This window comes from Haliotis asinina, chromosome 1 (assembly GCF_037392515.1).
Source record: "Haliotis asinina isolate JCU_RB_2024 chromosome 1, JCU_Hal_asi_v2, whole genome shotgun sequence".
In the NCBI taxonomy this organism is placed as follows: Eukaryota; Metazoa; Mollusca; class Gastropoda; order Lepetellida; family Haliotidae; genus Haliotis; species Haliotis asinina.
This window is the reverse complement of record NC_090280.1, coordinates 81,483,351-81,502,486: the sequence shown is the minus strand read 5'-3', so window position 1 is coordinate 81,502,486 and position 19,136 is coordinate 81,483,351. Positions and strand designations below refer to the sequence as shown.

Sequence of the window (19,136 nt, the reverse complement as noted above, 5' to 3'; positions counted from 1 at the left end):
GATTTAACTACTAACTACACTTTATGAGATTCGTGTGCTCCCTGAACGTGCGCCGTATAAACTGAAGAGACAGGGACTTGCGACAGCTGTGATTGGTTGAAGCAGTGTAAGATGTTTAAGCTTTTAACAACACATGCATCCAGTAATTTAGACTGACCACAATTTTAGTATTTAATGCTGTCATTTTATCACCAATATTTATGCTTGTGTGTGTAAAGCTATTTCAAGTATGTGACATTTGGCGCGAAACTGGGTTTGATGTGTTCCGCGTCTTGGAAAATGAACCAGAAATCGTGTTTTATTGTAATTTAAAGGCATGACTGTACCCATGTGTAAACTGAATGGCTTTTGACAGCATGGATGATTTTTTTTTAAATATAAGGTTACTACAGAAGTCTATGGGAAAACATTTGGTGTTGTGTCAAGGTCAACGTCAACTCTGATTCTTGACATACTAAAAAAATGTTTACAGGCAGTTTGGTGGTAGGCAATGCGAAGTAGCCACAGGCTCGCTAGTCTAATCAACCCTTATCATTGCCACCTGGAAATTGTCGATACCTTTAAGTACTTTGAGAATAATATTGCCTAAAATACTCACCGTTACCAAATATGCTGCATTTTTGGGTAATAAAGCCTCGAAGTCTTCATTAAAACGAGCGAGAAATGTACATTGGCCTTTAGATTGTCTCATCTCTTCTTTCGATAAACTGTTCTTCTGGCCCTACTTTACGTCTGTGAAATCTGAGGCTCTGAGAACACTAATCTAATTGAACGTGTGTACACTTGAAATGTCTAAGTCCTGCAGCAGGTGTTAGAGAATGGTTAACCGCAAAGGTGGTTTCAATTTTAAAGGACCAGTCTTTGTAGACCCGGAGAAGTGAGGGTGAAGGGTGAGTTTTAGTTTCACGCCGCACTCGGTTATATTCCAGCGGTCTGTAAATAATCGTATGTCGTGCGTGTATCAGCTGTGAAAACCGTTTCAAAGAGGTTTCAGAGTGGGTCAAGTTGTCTCCACTTAACATCTGAAGGGATGGGGATTCAGAGAAAACAAAGTTAAAAAAAACCCCCAGAAGTACAACATTACCCCATGCTTATCGGAGGAGGTCAGTATACTTTATTATTTAAAGGAATCGCCAGCGGCGGTACATGCGTTACATTATACTCATAGTGATACAAAAATTAAAGTTTTTAACAAGAATGGTATACAAAAGATTCAGATCTTGCTGGACATGTATTTTATTATTCCCAAAAGGCTGCTTAGGTTTTGACATGTTAGGCCATTTATGAAAATATCCATTGATAAAAGGTGAAAGTTCACTCGCAAATGCTATACTAGTATATCTAAATAAATAATCTCTCTTCACGTGGAATGTTCGACCTGCGACCCTTTTCTATTGCCACTTTGTGATTACCTGTTCTAAAATATAGTGAAGCTGTATAAATGTTTTGTATGAGTAATGAATACTTTTCAAAACATGTTGAATCTTTATAATGGAATAATGTCACTTCTCCGGGGACCCGTAAAGGTCCCTGGGTAGAAAAGGCCTTTAGCAAACCATGCTTGCCATAAAAGGCGACTATGCTTGTCGTAAAAGGCAACTAACGGGATCGGGTGGTCAGGTTCGCAGACTTGGTTGACACATGAAATCGGTTTCCAGTTGCGCAGATCGATGCTCGACTTTAACATTAACTTACGACTGCAGTCTAAGATATTCCAACCATCATATTAGAACCATCATCGGCATCAATGCCGTTAGACAGTGTAACCATCCAGTCCTCACATCTGTCGTCCCACATGAACAAGAAGCTGTTGTCATCATATTGTCGAATATTTGAACTAATTAGCCTAACTGTGGTCCCGATGAAATGTGTCATATGTAATTTCAAAACGAGATCCACACCACGATGACCATCAGTAGGTTCTTCGCCATTTCTAAATATGGCGTCGGTATACCGTCAGTCTGGAACCAGACGGCGTAAGTAGACGTGGTTCGGCGGAAACAGCCGAACAGCATACTGGAAGACCAGGTTTTGTGTACGAATGGTAAACGTTTCAAAGAGTTATACTTTGCTTGATTAAACAGGCTTCTCAGGAATAATTTAACTGAAAAAAAATTATCAAAGAAACATGTACATTACTTTTGAAGAATTATATGTCTATAAACCGATATTTCCAACTGGGGCACCTCAAAATCTGTCGCTGAGTAGAACACACGAACGAAAGCATTCCGAATTTATTTTGTAGCTTCTTTAGTTCCGTCTGCTGTGATGCAGTCATCCCAGTCCGGCCAAAACTTTGCTCTCATGCTCTCACAATACTCCACTAGATTTGTAAACTTTTCTGAAAGAAGAAAAAAACCCAAACCCAGTTATATTATTTACTTTATCGTTATTATTTTTACATCAAATATTCCAATCGGCTATTTTCGTGAATCTTCGGGTAGCGCCTTTGTGGCGTAGTTGTTAGAGCGTCCGCCAGGAGAGCGGAAGGTCTCCGGTTCGATCCCGGCCGCGTCATACCAAAAGGCGTTAAAATATGGTACATGTTGGTCCCTGCGTGGTACCCGGCATTAATGGGTACAACATGGACTGTTCGCCTCGGAGTTAGTGTAATGTTTCCGAGTGGGGTATTCGTGCTTAACTGTGGCATGGTATCTCAGTGAACTTGCACTATAAAACCAGCTCAAGTCTGGACTAGTACAACCAGCAACACATACACACGCATGCACGTTGGCATTTGAGCGAAATATTCATGAAAATTCGCCTTCACATTCATTGATACAGAAGTATACATCCTTTGCAATATATATGTATATGTTAACGTATTTCTATATTTCTATATATAAACCTTAGCGTTGATGTAAAGGGACATAACCCTGGCGTGCATACCGTGCATGAGTTGTTCCCCTTTTGTACCCGGCGACTGCCAGCAAATCTGCGCCAGCTGACCAAACAAGGCAGCATCAGCCTCGCAAGGATGATCCCCGAAGAGGAACGTCTTCTTCCCTGTAAATTATATTTTTTAAAATCTTGACAAATCGTACTGTTTTACCTGAGCGAGTAAGTTAGTTTTACGCCGATTTTATCAATATTCCAACAAAATCACTGCTGGGAACATCAGGAATGGGCTTCACACACTGTAACCATGTGAGGAATCGAACCCGGATGTTCAGCGTGATGAGCAAACGCTTTAACCACTAGGCTACCCCATCACCCGTGAAAATCAGTTATGACACTGGTGTAAGGGTAAGCATGTCCTGCCGACCAGTAGTGAAGGAATCACGTTACCTATATAGTCTGACAGAGCTCGCAAATCTCCCTCCATTATCTGAAGCATTTCCAGATTGGTATGTCGGCCGATTCCGTGAACCCTCGTCTGTTTCCGGTATTTGTATACGGCAAGCCTAACAGACAGTGCGTTGAAACCCGAGACTTTGACGATGTTCATATTCTCCATTAAAGTCAGGATTATACACCTGTATAAACATAAACGGGACGCTTACAAACTGGCATGCTATTCATTAGTAGCTGGGGAAGACGGAGTGAATTAGCCAGTGGAATTTCAGTTATAATCATCAGCTGACCGCGAAAACAAGTGGATTGAGTGAAGATACCGTTAGCTAGATGTCATGACCATCCCATCCCTAATCCGTTCTTTAAAAACTCATGCATGAGTGCTTGTCGTGAGAGGCGACTTCGGGTGGTCAGGCTCGGTGACGTGATTGTCACATGCATCCTATCCGAAGTGCGGTGCTAAACAACTAACACTCAAATACATTATGTATGGAACTTTTATGGATTCCACACAGGGAATTATTCATGACAAATAACAAGAAAAAGCAAAATAATATATCCTACACTCAAGCGCAATCCAAGATGTAAAGGTTTGCGGCCTTATTCGTTGCAGGATCCGCTGGTTGTACTTCACATCAACCCTTTACAATTACAGTTATGGTTAGCATAATGTTGGTTCGTTAGTACACTGATGTGGAAAATATCCCCAACCGGCAACACTCTGGGCCTCCAGGTTAATCGAAAGTCATCTTTCAATTTGCATTAATGATCGAAAGCAGAAATTAGTTTAAAAGCGCAGTGTTTGACCTTAGCCCGAAAAGCTGCAGAACCTTTGGACCCAGAACAATAAGAAGTTGTGTATCCTGATCAGAATGTGTAGACCCAAAGACGTATATTCACGAATAGACCCTGAAATGTAACGTGGAAATAATACTGTTAGTTATCTGGGATGAATACGCTGGCGGACCTGCAGACCTGCAGAAAACAAAAGCCGTGGGCACCAGTGTTTTTTTTTTCAGTCGGCTTTGGGTCTGAGGACTGACGTTAATTTCGAACGCTGCAAAAGCGGTGGCGTTTACCAAACCCTACAGCTGTTTTCGTTTAGATCAGCACTACATTCTCCATATACTGAGGTACAAAATAAGCCAATTGTCGCCAAGGCAACCAAATGTGAACTGACCAGTGGAGACTTTCCTCTGCCGTTTTCCTAAACGAATGCGCAACAGCCCGCTGTTCCTTAGTCAGGTGACTGCTGAGGTCAATGTTCAACTTCCGGTTCAAGTACTCCACACAGAACTGTGAGTCAGCCACCGGTTCCCCGTTGTATTTGATCCATGGGATCTTACCCTTAGATGAATACTTACCACCATGGTCATTCTGAAATGACACACAACATGCTCTGGGAATTTATAGCACAACACGACATACCTAATGCATAAAAACGCTAATAATCTCCTGGGCTGACGTTCCGATAAATCTTCATTGGTACCATGGATGCTTCTCCGGCTCAGCCTGATGATTTCATTACCTGCACTTGTTAGGTTCCCCTCCCCACAGTAACCAATCAGATAAGCCGTTACAACCGAGCTTGCAAGTTTCATTCAATGATAGTGACCGCAGCCGTGAAAGTTTGCTTAAGGTGCGACTCAAATGTCGGGGAAAATCCTACTAACTGACTGGTGTGAAACCTTAAAAAACACATGCAAGAACTACTTCTACATCTTTCAGAGTATCTCTGCAACAATTGTGTAGAGAAGTTTAATCGGTTAGATAAGTGAAGTGAAAGTGAGTTATGACAGAAGTCTATTGGCTGGCCATCCTCGATGTCTCCAGGGTTTACGTTCCGATAAATCTCTACTATAAAATTAGTAGTGATTTTATTACCTCCCTTTGACCGAGATTTGGGGAAATCATACAGACAAATTGACTGGTCCAGAACTTTCAAAAATATCCAACAATTCCTTCCACCTCTTTCAGAGTACCTCTGCATTATTTGTGTTGCCAAGTGTAATCGGTTCGATAATTTAAAAAGCGAAAGTGAGTTGTGATTGGTACGCTCAACTTCCCAGCGTAGACACCTGATTGGATAAAAAGCCAGCCAAAGGAGGTTATGACATTTTTGGGCCTTAGATGCAGCCACGGTACCAGAGGAGAGTTATCGGATCATATACTCTTGATGATGGGAAACACGAGGTTCACGTGGATCAATTAGAATCATTTTCAAGCAAGCAATGCTTGTCTTCAGATTCGAGTAAGTGAATCGAATAGTCAGTTCTTCAGAAATAATATTCTTTTGTGCAAATGCACCTTGACACTTGATATTGCTGAGACAAACAAAATACTTATCACAATGTTACAAACATGTACAAACGGCAGATTGTTTGGCCCAAATGACAGTTTGAACATGGCGATAGTCTGATCGGAAGATTATTTCGATCTGACACAGTAAAATTACAAAGTGAAGTGCAACACATACTTTCATGTACATAAACGGATCCAGAAGGGGTGAAATTAACAAACTAACACTGACACGTTTCACTGTTTGTCTTTTTAAGTCTACCCCGAACAACACTCAACCATAATTTATGAAAAACGCTTCAAGGTATGTGAATGTGCTTATGTCCGTGTGTACTGGTGTAACTGTTTAGATATTAAATTGCAATAATGTTGAATTACCGTTGACGTGTCGGATTCCTTCTAGTTGTAGAATAAATGCAACACATCCCATATCTATGTAACAGAGCATCAGAACATGGATAAATTAAATGTCAACACGATAATTTGTGGATTGAATTATCACACACACACACACACACACACACTAACACACACACACACACACTAACACACACACACACTATACCGATGACATTTCAAACCTCCCTGTGAGTTCAGTCCAGAAAGTAGTCCCCCAGGTTATATATACTGAACAGAAAACAAACACAACTCTGTTTTCTGCCAAGTTTTTAAACAGAAGACATAAACACGAATTTTTACTGTATGAGGTTTCATATTTTCGAAACTTGTTTCTTGTGCTGTTCAGTACTGCGACACTGACAGACAGACAGACGTGTCATCTTTGCTACTCACAGTGTATTCTAGTTGAGCCATCCGCATATACGTTTCAAGTTTAACTGCAAAAGGTGATAGACTCGGACAACGTGGCCCTCTCCCCAGCTGATAGAGAATGATCTTGGGAACACTGGAAGAAGAACACTGAGATTGTTGGAATCCTGGTTCACATATTGTAGTTATAATATGGTATTTTTTCACAACCGTGACCATACTTTTCATTCCCTAAACATTTATAAAACATCTATTTGTTGTGATCTCATGCATCAGAGTAAAGGTAGTCATCAAGCCACACCAGAAGGCTGGAAGATATTCAGCAACACGTGGTCAAATTAGCTACAGTGGTGAATCTGGTAGGCAACTCTGCTAAAAATGTTGTTTCGTTGTTCTATAACAATATTCTTTTTAAAAAAATAGGGGAACCTGAACTTTCAATTTAGATTGGAAGCATATGCGTTAAGGTATAAAAGTATAAACTCTTCAAAGACACACTTCTCATGAACGCCGAGCATTTCTCTTTATCCCCACCCCTGTCTCAACGCAGTAGCTCACACACGTCCATGATGTCCATCTAGATTTTGATGGTTTTCAAGGAGGTCGACAAATCACGACAAACCATTTATTTTGACGATCATTTTGGATTTCACAGTTTCTAGTGTGTTAATTATCTTAGATCGTAGGCATATGTCGTTGGCACTTTGGAACAGGGTTTCTAAGGCATATCTATATTATTCCTTGAGTTATGTGGAATGAAATAGCTCTCTAAATAATGACATGGCTGTCAACAGAAAGGAAACCAATGCAGCTTGATCATTGTCACCATGTCCACCAACACTGAGTCATCAGCTGCCTAAAATTAGTTATATTAGACAAAGGCCGGTTGGCCACTGAAACATGACATTGTGGATGAGGTGCGAGATACTGCAGGCCAACATCTGGACAAATACGTCACGTGACAGTCTGATCAGGACCCTAAGGTTAGATTAAGAACGCTTTGTGTTAGTCAGGACTTGACCGTCGGACAGCGGCTAAGCAGACTGGCCGATTCGCCTCCCTAAATGCGCCTAGCCCTGTTACAACATCACCATCATGCATCCCGATTATATCATGAATAAAGTGTTGTGGACCCACTGATGGACTTCTGTATTTCAAGATACAGTTATCCCTTCAACAGAGAGGGATACATGTTGGGGAACAAACCATTGCCAGCCCGGGATACTCGGGGTGTTTTCATTTGAAAATGAAAATCGTACACGTGCAAAATTCACGGCAAACACGAATTCTACCATGACTTCAATAAATACTGGATACTGTCATACAGGGGTATATAATCACATTCAAACACCATGTGATTTTTTTAATGTTAATAACGCCGTTATGGTAGAATGGAGATAAACATACTGTGTTGGAAAATCAGAAGTACATAACGAAATAGCAGTAGCTTTAAATGTGATTTAAAACGGACCGCGGAGCGTGAAATGAAAATGAAAGTTACCCAACTAATTTTAAGAGTATATGACTGCGGCCTGTAAATAATCGAGCCTAAACCCGACCATCCAGTGATCGATATTATCAGCAACGCTCACGCCTTTGCACGACAGTCGGTAGTGAAAGATGAAACACTTTCAAGAAAGTCACCGACCCTGTCTAGGTGGCTGGACTCTTCAATAATTGTTCACCTTCCTGTAGACCTTGAGTCTACACGATGTAAACAAATGAGCACACGGTGGATCCCTGTTCAACGTCAGCCACATTCAAAATCAATTCAGGGCAGAATATTGCATATTGCAAGCTGTATTTCAATTATAAGATCTTTCATAAGTTTTATCATATATTACAATCTGGTCTTAGGGTTTTGTGGTGTATATGTTTGCAAAGAATGTTGGTCCACAGAACTCTTAGAATCATTCTGTGTATTAATGTGGGCTCGTTATTACACCCGTCGCTGCTGAAATTTAAGGCTGTTCTAAACCGTAAGCTCGTGGATGCCACTCTCTCTATCTCTTAAAGACACAAGTTAATCGACGTCACTGTCGCAGGGACAACATTTTATTTTATTTTTATTTTCCAAAGTAATTTTACCTTGAAAGTAATAATGAGTGAGTATGGTTTTACGCCACTTGAAATAATCCAGTAATATCACCACGGGGGACACCAGAAATGGGTTTCACACAATGTATCCATGTGGGAATCGAACCCAGGTCTTGCGTGACGAGCGAACACGATAACCACTAGGCTAGCCTAAAGCTCAGTCTGTTAATAGATAAGTTTGATTCTGACAAATAAATCCATTAAAAAATGAAAGGGAGCACATGGGAGACCAGAGATCTGAAAGTGAGACATGCTTCATCTAGGGCTTTAGCGGTGCAGGGAGGGCCAGACAGTAGGGAAAATAATGTGGTTCAAGGACTGTAGACAAACTACTAGTGCGCTACCCCACAGCCCCTTTAAAGTAATGATTACTGGAGACTTCCGCAAGTCTACTCTAACCCCTGCGTGCCCTCTACTGTCTACGGTCAGGCTGACCCGCCCCAGCTTCCAACATTAAGGTCACATACATAACTCCGGCGCATAGCTTTGGTTTGTATGTCGATGTTGGAGCAAGGAGTACTCTAGCCATTAGTATTCAAACACAAACTGACCCACAGACATTTACAGAGATACTTGACATTACATTCGTGTTCATTCTGAATTCGCATTCAAGCCCAAATAGGTCTACTCAGCCAAGAACAGCGATGGGTCCGCCAGTCATGACATGACCTAACATCGGGTCTCGGCTGCTACGTACACAACAGGCATCGAATCTGTCGCGTCTTACCTCATTCTGTACAGTACGACTCACGTTTTGCAGTATCGCGGTAAATGGGGTTTTACGAAATTGTGGACTGGATATATATATATATATATATATATATTGATATACATTTATTCAGTAATTCGGCGTCATAGCCTAGAATATAATAATTATTATATTTGACAGAGCACATGCCACTTGGTGAACAATACAGCAATATTTCTATTTCCATTGATACCTCAATATAAACACATTTTAAAGAAAAATGGCGAGAGCTCGTAAGTTATCCTCATTACTTGTGTTTAATGTATTACGTAAGAGTTTCATTGAATAGTGCTTTACATTGGATCGGCTTGGGAGATATTTTAATCTCAGATCATGATACTCTTCACAAATAAACAGAACGTGAAATTCGTCCTCCATAACGTTGAGATCACACTGTAAACAGAGTGATTTATATACCTGCTCAATTTTGTTTCTACGTATGTTGTTAATATTCAAATCATGAAGAGATATTCTAAATTTACATAAGGCTCTTAGCAAAGACCTATCAGAGAGACACATTAAATATTTTTCAGGCTGCAGCAAGGACTTAATGCTACAGTATAATTACTTAAATAGTGTGAAGATGATATAAAACTATGCCAATTTTGGCAATCAATATCTTTCAACCGTTGTTTGAATATATTTGTAAACATGATAGAATCACCCACATCTTGTGAGAACCAAACGTTTGAAAAGCCTGTGTAAATCAGTAAATTTCTGAGATTTGACACCCAGTTTTGCTTTCCAGCATCATCTATTTTTTTAAACATTAGCATTGGTACGGATATATAGTACAATTCATATGAAGTATTCTTATCCAGTATCTTATAACCCTTGTCTGTGTTTAAACATACATCGTGTGTCGCCCTGTTTCACCAAGTATCATTGGATGCGAATTTGCCAACATGTAAGAAACGTTTTGAATACTGGGTGTGAACTTTTTCTGTAACTCCAAAGTATCTTGCCCCCCCCCCCCACCCCATATTTCAGACCCATACAGCAAAATTGGTGGAACTTTGCTATCACACATTTTGCAAGCCGCAGAAAAGGATATGCAAGTGTTTTTTTCGAAATAATGTGCACAGAGGTATCATTGCACGTGGTGCTTGAGCTACTAGCGTTTGACACGCTTTTGCCCAATTTAAGTGAACTATACCATGCTTAGATGCCTCACAGCTGGTCTGTGGAATTCTGTCAACTACTAACAATCTATACCCTTTAGAAGAGACTGGTTTGTTTTATAAGCTAAGATGTTAGAAAAGACCCAGTTTCTCGGTGCTGTTAAAATATCCACGTTGTCCTTCACGATGGCGTAAGCGATATTTCAAGCATATTGCGACATCGTCATGACAGTGGTGACGATGTCGTGGCGTCCGCGGATATTTCAAGCATGTCGCGACATCGTCAGCATTTGTCATCGATGACAAGCAACACACAAAATCAAATATTTGTAAGCAAACAAAGTAAAAATGAATATACTTAAAATAACAAAATAACTAATCCCTCAACAGTTATACCATATCAACGTGTGCTTATTCAGGCCCTAAAACAACACTCAGTATGACTAGCTCAAGCAATTCCTTTTTTGAGCACAGGAAAGACCAAGCCAAACCTGTATAAAATGTCACCCGCTTATGAATATCTATGGTCACATTCAACATACGCCGTTGTTAAAACGGGGCGGTGGGGTAGCCTAGTGGTTAAAACGCTAGAGTTCGATTCCTCACATGGGCAAAAAATATGAAGCTCATTTGTGGCGTCCAGTTCTTGGAACATTGCTAAAACCAAACTTACTCGTTTGCTCATTGGTGAAACAGACAGCACGAAATACTTTCAACTATAATCAGTTTTAAGTACTTTATACACGTGCGTCCATACAGTAATTGAATGTGCGCCCATGCATTGATCTGAGAAGACCTATCTGAGGCAGGGGGCTACGACTGATCCATGTGCCAACTCTGAGCTTCGAAGTATCGGAAAAATGGGCCCGGACGAAAACGCTCAGATTTCAAAACAAATAACAGAGTTCCTAATAGGCAAGCTTGGAATTGACGATACGAGGTAAGAAGCAACAGGCGGTGCATTTGAGGGTTGCTTTAGCATATTCAAGAACGAGAAAGCGGCCATTCTCAAAATTTCGTCTCCGTTCCTCACAGCATTCCAGGTCCCTCGAAGTCACAGTCATTGACATCATTGCCACAGTTGTTATCTCACACCTGACCATAACGTCTCCAACAACACGATCTATTTCCAGAACACCTGGTCTGATATTACCTGTGCGCCTTTATACAATTGACCTGCCGTCAACTCGGTGAAAAAATATTCTTTTCTCATATGGCTTGAATTATCTACTTACAATTACTGTCATTAAATTGATTTTACACGCGCTTCAGTTATTGTTATGTACTTCATTAAATGATCATCAACATTGTAATTACTCATCATTGACGGTATATATGTTCGAGAAAACACTTCTCCCCGGTTTTGATAGAATTAAATTATCTACTTATAGTTACTGTCATTAAATTGATTTTCCACGCGCTTCAGTTATTGTTATGTACTTCATTAAATGATCATCAACATTGTAATTACTCATCATTGACGGTATATATGTTAGAGAAAACAATTGTCCCCGGTTTTGGTAGACAATGTAAAACTACCCACCCAATTGCGCAGATCGATGCTTATGTTGTTGGTCACTGGATTGCCTCATCCAGACTCGATTATTTACAAACCGCCGATATACAGCTGGAACATTGCTGAGTGTGGCGTAAAACTAAACTCACTCACTCACTCCCCTAAGCATGCGTTTCACGGCATCATGTAAAAAACAACAACAAACCTTTAAAGGTGGACTTTGTTCTTACCCTGCTGTAACCGTGAGTGGTCATTTACGTTACACTGCAGCAACTGGACCCGTTTTGTTTTTGTTTTTGTCTTCATTTCCAAGGCAATCCTCATGGTCAAATGGAGAGGAAGAGGGGAAAACTGGTTAAATGACCCCCCCACCGCATCATTTCAAAACGCATTAAAATGGAGTTTATTCTCACGCTCTTGTGACTGGCATCTATGTAAAGCTGCAACACCTTGAACCGTGGGCTGACACAGGAAAAGCCAGCATTTGTTGAATCAGTACGAGCTGACGATCAACTAAGGGACGTAACTCCGACTACCTTCTTTCACACGGATACCCGCTCACTCGTTCAAGATGTATTGACAAGAAAAGTTAGAGAGTTAAACCGGCACAGATATGACACGCACGCACGCACGCACGCACGCACGCACGCACGCACGCACGCACGCACGCACGCACGCACGCACGCACGCACGCACGCACGCACGCACGCACGCACGCACTCTATCCAAGCCACATCATTGGTATAGAGTCCTATCTGTGATAAGAAACACTATTATTGTCTTCCTCTGAGTGAATAGGAGGAAAGTCATAAAAAAAACACATTAATGCCTCTCACAGCTCAGTATTTTTCCGGGATTGTGGCAGTAGGGTAGGTAAGTGGTAAAAGTGTTAGTTTGTCAAGCCGAAGACCCGGGTTTGATTCTCCACATGGGTACAAGTATGACGCCAATTTCTCTTGTCGTCCAACGTCATGTGGCTGTAATACTGATGAAGGCTCACTCACTCACTCACTCACTCACTCACTCACTCACTCACTCCTACAACTTGTTCAGCTTAACCTTACCCGATTTCTCGAAACAAACTTAAGTTTGAGTTTTGACTTAAGTTAGAGTTTTTACTCAAATTTGAGAAAACACAGGGAAATGCATTTCCCAGCATGAACTGAAATTAATATTTAACTCAAACACAGTAGACAATTTATTTGGGGTAGATGGATTACTTAAATTGTTTGGAATTTTTTATTTTCAAAATGTAGCTAGGTGAAAATTCAGCTGTTTCCAATTGTCAAACTCCGCTTGAAGTTTGAGTTAAAACTTAAGTTTGTTTCGATAAATCTTGGTATATAACGTTGAAAAGCAAATGTTTTCATAGAAAGGAACTCACATCTCAGCATTGGCCAATTGGTGAAATTTCCCCGAGCAGTGTATGTGTTGAGTAGATGATTGTGAACCAGCACATGCAGCTTGGGTTATAGTGCACACAGATCCATTGACCAGTACTGATCCATTGACCAGGTTAATAATGTTACCTCTTTTAGGATATACCTTGTGTATTATTCATTACGTGGTAGGTACAACTGACAGTAGCAGAGACTGGGATTAGATTGGAGGTTGGATGGGTGGTCTTTAGACACAAGGTTGCCGAAATAATGAGACAAAGATGTTACGTAGAGTTCGTTAGGATAGGAAAGACGGGACATATAGTAATGGAGAATAAACACATGGATAAATTGCCATTAGCATGGACCTGTCGTAAAACCAAAATTAATTTTGATTAGTAATACCAGCTCTATTCCAGTAACCTGACGACAAATTTGGTCTCTACCAGACAATCTTATGATAGATCCAGTCAACAGCGGCCTGGGATCTCAGGTTACTGAGGCCGACACCAAGATCAATTTGGTTGCCTCTTACGACCTGTTCAGATCTTATTTACAGGTTGCCGTGCAGTACCATTCTGACCACAGCCTAAACAACATTCACTCACAGAAAATGAAACCAATAATTCAGTTGTACATGTTTAATATTTATCTAGTTGGTCACAGTCTCCATAAGTTTCTTAATTCTGTCTAATTGCAATAGATAATAAATAATCAATAAATCCGTCAAAAAACATATACAATTTTCAAATCAATCTTGTCTTTTCCGCATATTGGTGCCACTGAGTTTCTCCTTAAACCTTATTCTACAGAAAGCATCAATCGTAGTTTGGAATGGAAGACAATGGGAAGAAACACCAACACAAACTGGTAAAATGCATATCCCACAGGGTCGTGTCCATCACCACTGGATTTGAATTTGGAACAGACAACATACGAATCCACATGTCACGTTTAACAGACGCAGAATAATGTAGAAAAGTGAGATGTTTTTCATCGAGACAATGCAGACTAATAATCATAGTTACTTATTAAAGAATGGACAACTGAAAATGATTATTATGCTGATAGGAAGTACAACGACCTGACACCTCTCAATGACAGATGTCATTTCACTGTAAAACTCTCGTACTTAAATGGTGATTCTTTGAATCTTTGCATTAGTAGATGCTGTACGGATACACTGGCTCATAACTCAGCCACTGAGTGATAACTCTTCCCTATTGACACTACAGATAATCATGAGCTGATTGGTGTCTTTGAAGGTTACATTAAAGCCGCCCATTTCGGGTCTTTCACCAGCTCCCCAAACGTTGTCCCATCATACCCAACCTCATGCGGCGCCATGTTGGTGAATTTGATGTAGTTCCTGAAAACGGAAAAAAAACCCAGAAATCAGAATTTTCACTTTACTTGTGGTAGCTGGCCAACCCAAAATAGTCACGTTACAGACCGCCCCCAATAGTGGCCGTCGACCATTGATGACCAACGTCCAGACAGATGGACTGAAACTGTGCAACAACGCATGAAGAGCGTACCATACTTTCCAATAGAAAAGTAGAAAAGTTACTGAATCTGCGAGAATAACTCTCCCAACGTCAATGGTATCCGAGCGAGACTCCCATTCTGACGGGCAGTTATGACGCTAGAATACCGATGTCTTCAGGGTAGCAGACGACATCGCTTTCCCGTTCTTGCATCAGAACCGTCCTGGAGTGAAGTTTCAGCCTGATAACGCCAGACCATACGCATCTACAGCAGTATCTTATTCAGAATAACGTATATATGTGTTACGTTGAATCCCCTGATCAGATCTGGATCTGGACACATCTGGAATTGGATGGCGCGACGTTTACGGCGTCATACGAACGGTCCAGACAACGCTGCCTCCTCCCAAGGGGTTTCTTTCACGCAGTCTAAGTAAACTTAGTCTCAGCGCTATTCTATACACTCCACCACTGAGTCTAACAAACCCTAGTAGAAGGTCGTGTCAGTGAACCTTTGAGCGACCTATGACCGTCCAGTCAACAACGGTTAAACAGATTTAACCAAAAAGACAACGACTACTATTTAGGGATCGGAGGGACTTACAAAATATTCAGGTCACTGACACAGATCTCTCCACAAACGAAAATCCGCATATAAGACAGTTATGTGACCTGCAGTATTTACGCTTTGGGGTTTCTGTTGGGTTTCTGCAAGATGACATCCTTGAATATTGCTCAAAACACTGTTTTCAGCGACTGTTTACCAACCGTTGTCATGGTTGTAACGTGCACTGTGTACATCACCTGGCAGCGGGTGTACGCTAAATAGCATTCGGAATCGTTCGGGTACGAACCTTTTCAAGGTAATCAGTTCAAAAGGTAGGTGCCAATGTGCACTTTCCCGATTTGGTAAGCTGTGTTCTGATTGGTCAATCTCAAATGTTACCTGACGCGACCTCTCATAAGGTTTTGTTAGACTCAGTAGAGGAGTGTAACGAAAAGTACTGAGGCTAAGTTTATTTAGACTGTCCTTTATTAGGAGTACTAAGGATTTGTGTTAAAAAATGAAGGGACAGTTTCGACGTTTCCCTAAATTTACTAAGGTTACTTACCATTCTTTATCATTGCACTAAGGTTACCTACCATTCTTTATCATTGCACTAAGGTTACCTACCATTCTCTATCATTGCACTAAGGTTACCCACCATTCTTTATCATTGCACAAAGGTTACCCACCATTCTTTATCATTGCACTAAGGTTACCATTGTTGCTTATGATCACCGTCGCGTTTGTGAAAAGAGACCCAGGACTCATTGAGGCAGATGGCTTAGCCACAAGGTGGACACACCCATCACTTGCTTATGTACTGTTGACTGTAACCATATATTGAAGCATTTGTCTTTCCAGGTAATAAGAGTAAACGTTTAACACTGATTCTGTCTGTCGCTTGTGTGTCACAAAAACACATACCTTTGAATGTACCACAGCAACTCCCAAAAAGCACCATCTTACCTGGTATTGTCAATTCCAAGCTTGCTTTTTAGGAATTCTGAAATTTCCTTGGACATCTGTATGTTTTCCTCGGCACTTATGTGTCCGATAGCCTGAAGCTCGGAGTTGGCACATGGTTCAGTCGTACCCCCGTGGGTCATCATCTGACCTGGATGAATCCTGACTGTAATATACTGAAACGAATTTGAATGAAAGCTTGTTTGTTTAAAAAATGATTCGTCGGTGATCAAGTTGAGTGGCTGACTGAATGACTTCATGGAGTGTCAATTTAGGACGTACAAAATTAAACGAACTTTATGGATAACAACTTCTTATTTTCCGTGAGTGCGACGTTTCGATACAGATTCTTGTACTCTTGTCAAGCAGGAATCAAACATGAAGAGGGGAACATGTATGGTGAATGCAGCAAAGAAAACAACATAGCTAACATAAATGTCTAGGCAGTAACTTAATAGAGCCAGTAGGTTGACAGAGGAAAGGGGTGGAAGCTAGAGATGTTCAAATCCCAAGGGGATATCTGATAAAAGAGACGTCCATGCACTACAGCTTGTTCAGCTTGACCTGAGCTACTCTACATATGCATGACACGGGAGGTCAAGTGGCACAGACGGCAGGTCGATTAACGCCATTAAATAAGGGAGAAGAGAAGATTATAAATGTTGCTTCCGTGCAAAACATGGGTACAGCGGAAGCATGAAACCATCTGTAGCACATTTGTGAGAAGGTTAGAAAATTGCTGACAATTTCTCGACACTGAGATTTCAAACGGCCGCCTTGTCTCTGTACTGTTAACAATCTACTGACAAGGGTGAACCCCTTCACAATAATAGACCCAACCAACTGTGACACAGTCGCGCAATTCATTAGTATTCGCTTGATCAAGGTCAAGTTGAACAATTCAAGCTGTCTATTGCGCTTATTGGAGGCGTGCATCATAAGCGAATGGAGGGAAGTATGCTTTGTTTCGACTGATGCGCTAATTGAAGTCCGTTTGATTGTTAAGAAGTTGGGTCAATATAAACTGGGTCATTGATTCAGGTGATTGAAGGTTGGATCAATGAGTGAGCTGAATGACCGATAAAGTGGAACGGTGACAAATATCCACTCGTCTCAAAATCAGAATTGATCATCCACATGTGGTTTCCTTACCCTAAAAATAAATAAATTTTAAACGACCAGTGGAAAGTTTCCAATGCCAATGGAAATGTTTTGGTTTATTGCAAATCCCAAAGGTACATAAGAATTCTATATGAGTTTATATTTTCTTTTACAAAATCAGACAAAAATACGAACTTGCTTTATTTTTCCAAATGTGTTCCAATATACATGCAACATCAACTGTGAGACATATATACAACTGGGAAGGGGAGATGGGGTAGCCTAGTGGTTAAAGCGTTCGCTCGTCAGGCCAAAGACCCGGGTTCGTTTCCCCACATGGGAACAACGTGTGAAGCCCTCCTCCTGTCCTCCGCCGTGATGTTGCTGGAATATTGCTAAAAGCGACGTAAAACCATACTCACTCATCTTTACAGACCCCTATCACACAACTGGAATTTACAGCATTAAACACCAATCACACACAAGATCATTCACAGGAGTGAGTGAGTGAGTGAGCTTAGTTTAACCTCGCTTTTAGCAATGTTCCAGCAATATCACGGCGGGTCATTCACAGGAAGCAAGTGGTTATGGCAGTCCCTGTTTTAGGGCTCTCGTGTTCAAACGTCATCTTGAATAATGACGCCAGATCCAGATTTCAAGCGTATTCAAGTATCATATACCTGTATGCAGATCAAGGTTACGTTATCAGCCCACAGGATAGTGTGAATTTCGTGGTCACTTAGTGAGACACCCGCCAGGTTGGGTGACTTGACTGAATGCGTTTTACCATAACTCATTTGTGGCTACTCACGCCTGGATTGATACCCCAGTTTTTGTTTTCATTTTGATATTTTTTACTCTTTCCTGAACCACATGCACACGCACGCACGCAAGCACGCTCGCATCACCACTAAGAGTGTCGTGGTATGATGCATTTTTGTCCTCTTGTCATTTTTTCTCAATTTCATATAATAAGGCATTGTTTCATATCTACTTCAAATAACCTTTGCTAGTCACAGAAATATTGTGGCTTCGATAATAATGCTTTTTTCTAGTGCATTGAAACGTATGGAAATAAAAGTCTCAACGTGAATGAAAACTTGAACTTACACTTTCTGGTTTCCGAATAGCTTTGGAGATGATCTTTGTGGTTTCTGACAGAAACCCCTTTGGGATGGCACTTGCTGCCACATTCGTGAAGAGAAGGAAGCACGGCATGACTGTACTGAATCCGCGACTCAAATGTTTTAGGTGACACTCGTCTCTGTCCTCGCTATATATATCTAGAAATTTTTAAGTGTGCTGTTGGTAGCAGGTTTAAGGTGGGTCGCACTGAACTCCAACGAGTATAAGATAACAGATAACACAAGCGTATTAACATGGACAACCATCTTTCCCGAATCTGTATGAAGCACCTGCACATTGCCCTCCACTTTCTACGGACAGAGCGACTTGTGCTTACTTAGAACTTTGACCTAACAAATACAAACAGACAAACAAACAAAAAGTAACAAAAAAATATATAAACAATAACGAAAAAAGTACGCCGATATACAAAAACAAAGCAAAACAACCAAACAACAACAACAACAACAACAACAACAACAAAAACAACAACAACAACAAAAACAACAACAACAAAGAAACCCCCGAAACATTATCAGACAAGTCTTTGAAAATCATTATGATTTTATGTTCAAACAAAAAAACAACTATTAAGATATAAAATGTATTAATTATTAAAGTTTATTGTTAACATTGTACATTGTACACAACAGTCATATCAGCGCGTTTAATACGTTACAAGTAAATAGGCC

At 40.7% G+C, this 19,136-nt stretch overlaps 1 protein-coding gene across 1 annotated transcript; it reads right to left on the bottom strand.

Annotated features, from left to right (window-relative positions):
• Nucleotides 1-1,091: 1,091 nt before the first annotated feature.
• On the bottom strand, nt 1,092-18,620 carry LOC137297947 (failed axon connections homolog). Its single transcript, XM_067829953.1, has 7 exons — nt 18,430-18,620; nt 16,222-16,394; nt 6,385-6,496; nt 4,475-4,671; nt 3,289-3,476; nt 2,890-3,006; nt 1,092-2,341 (listed from the first exon to the last, which is right to left on the bottom strand). Exons 1-7 carry the CDS (start codon nt 18,535-18,537, stop codon nt 2,235-2,237), a joined length of 1,002 nt encoding a protein of 333 aa, XP_067686054.1. The 5' UTR covers nt 18,538-18,620; the 3' UTR covers nt 1,092-2,234.
• Nucleotides 18,621-19,136: the final 516 nt, after the last annotated feature.

Excerpts from the sequence above, each read along its gene's own strand:
- LOC137297947 (XM_067829953.1), bottom strand. The coding sequence starts at position 18,537 with ATGCCGTGCTTCCTTCTCTTCACGAATGTGGCAGCAAGTGCCATCCCA. Across the intron at positions 16,395-18,429 it reads CTATTCGGAAACCAGAAAGT|TATATTACAGTCAGGATTCA; the intron begins GTAAGTTCAAGT and ends AATTCGTTTCAG. Across the intron at positions 6,497-16,221 it reads CTTGGAATTGACAATACCAG|TGTTCCCAAGATCATTCTCT; the intron begins GTAAGATGGTGC and ends TTCTTCTTCCAG.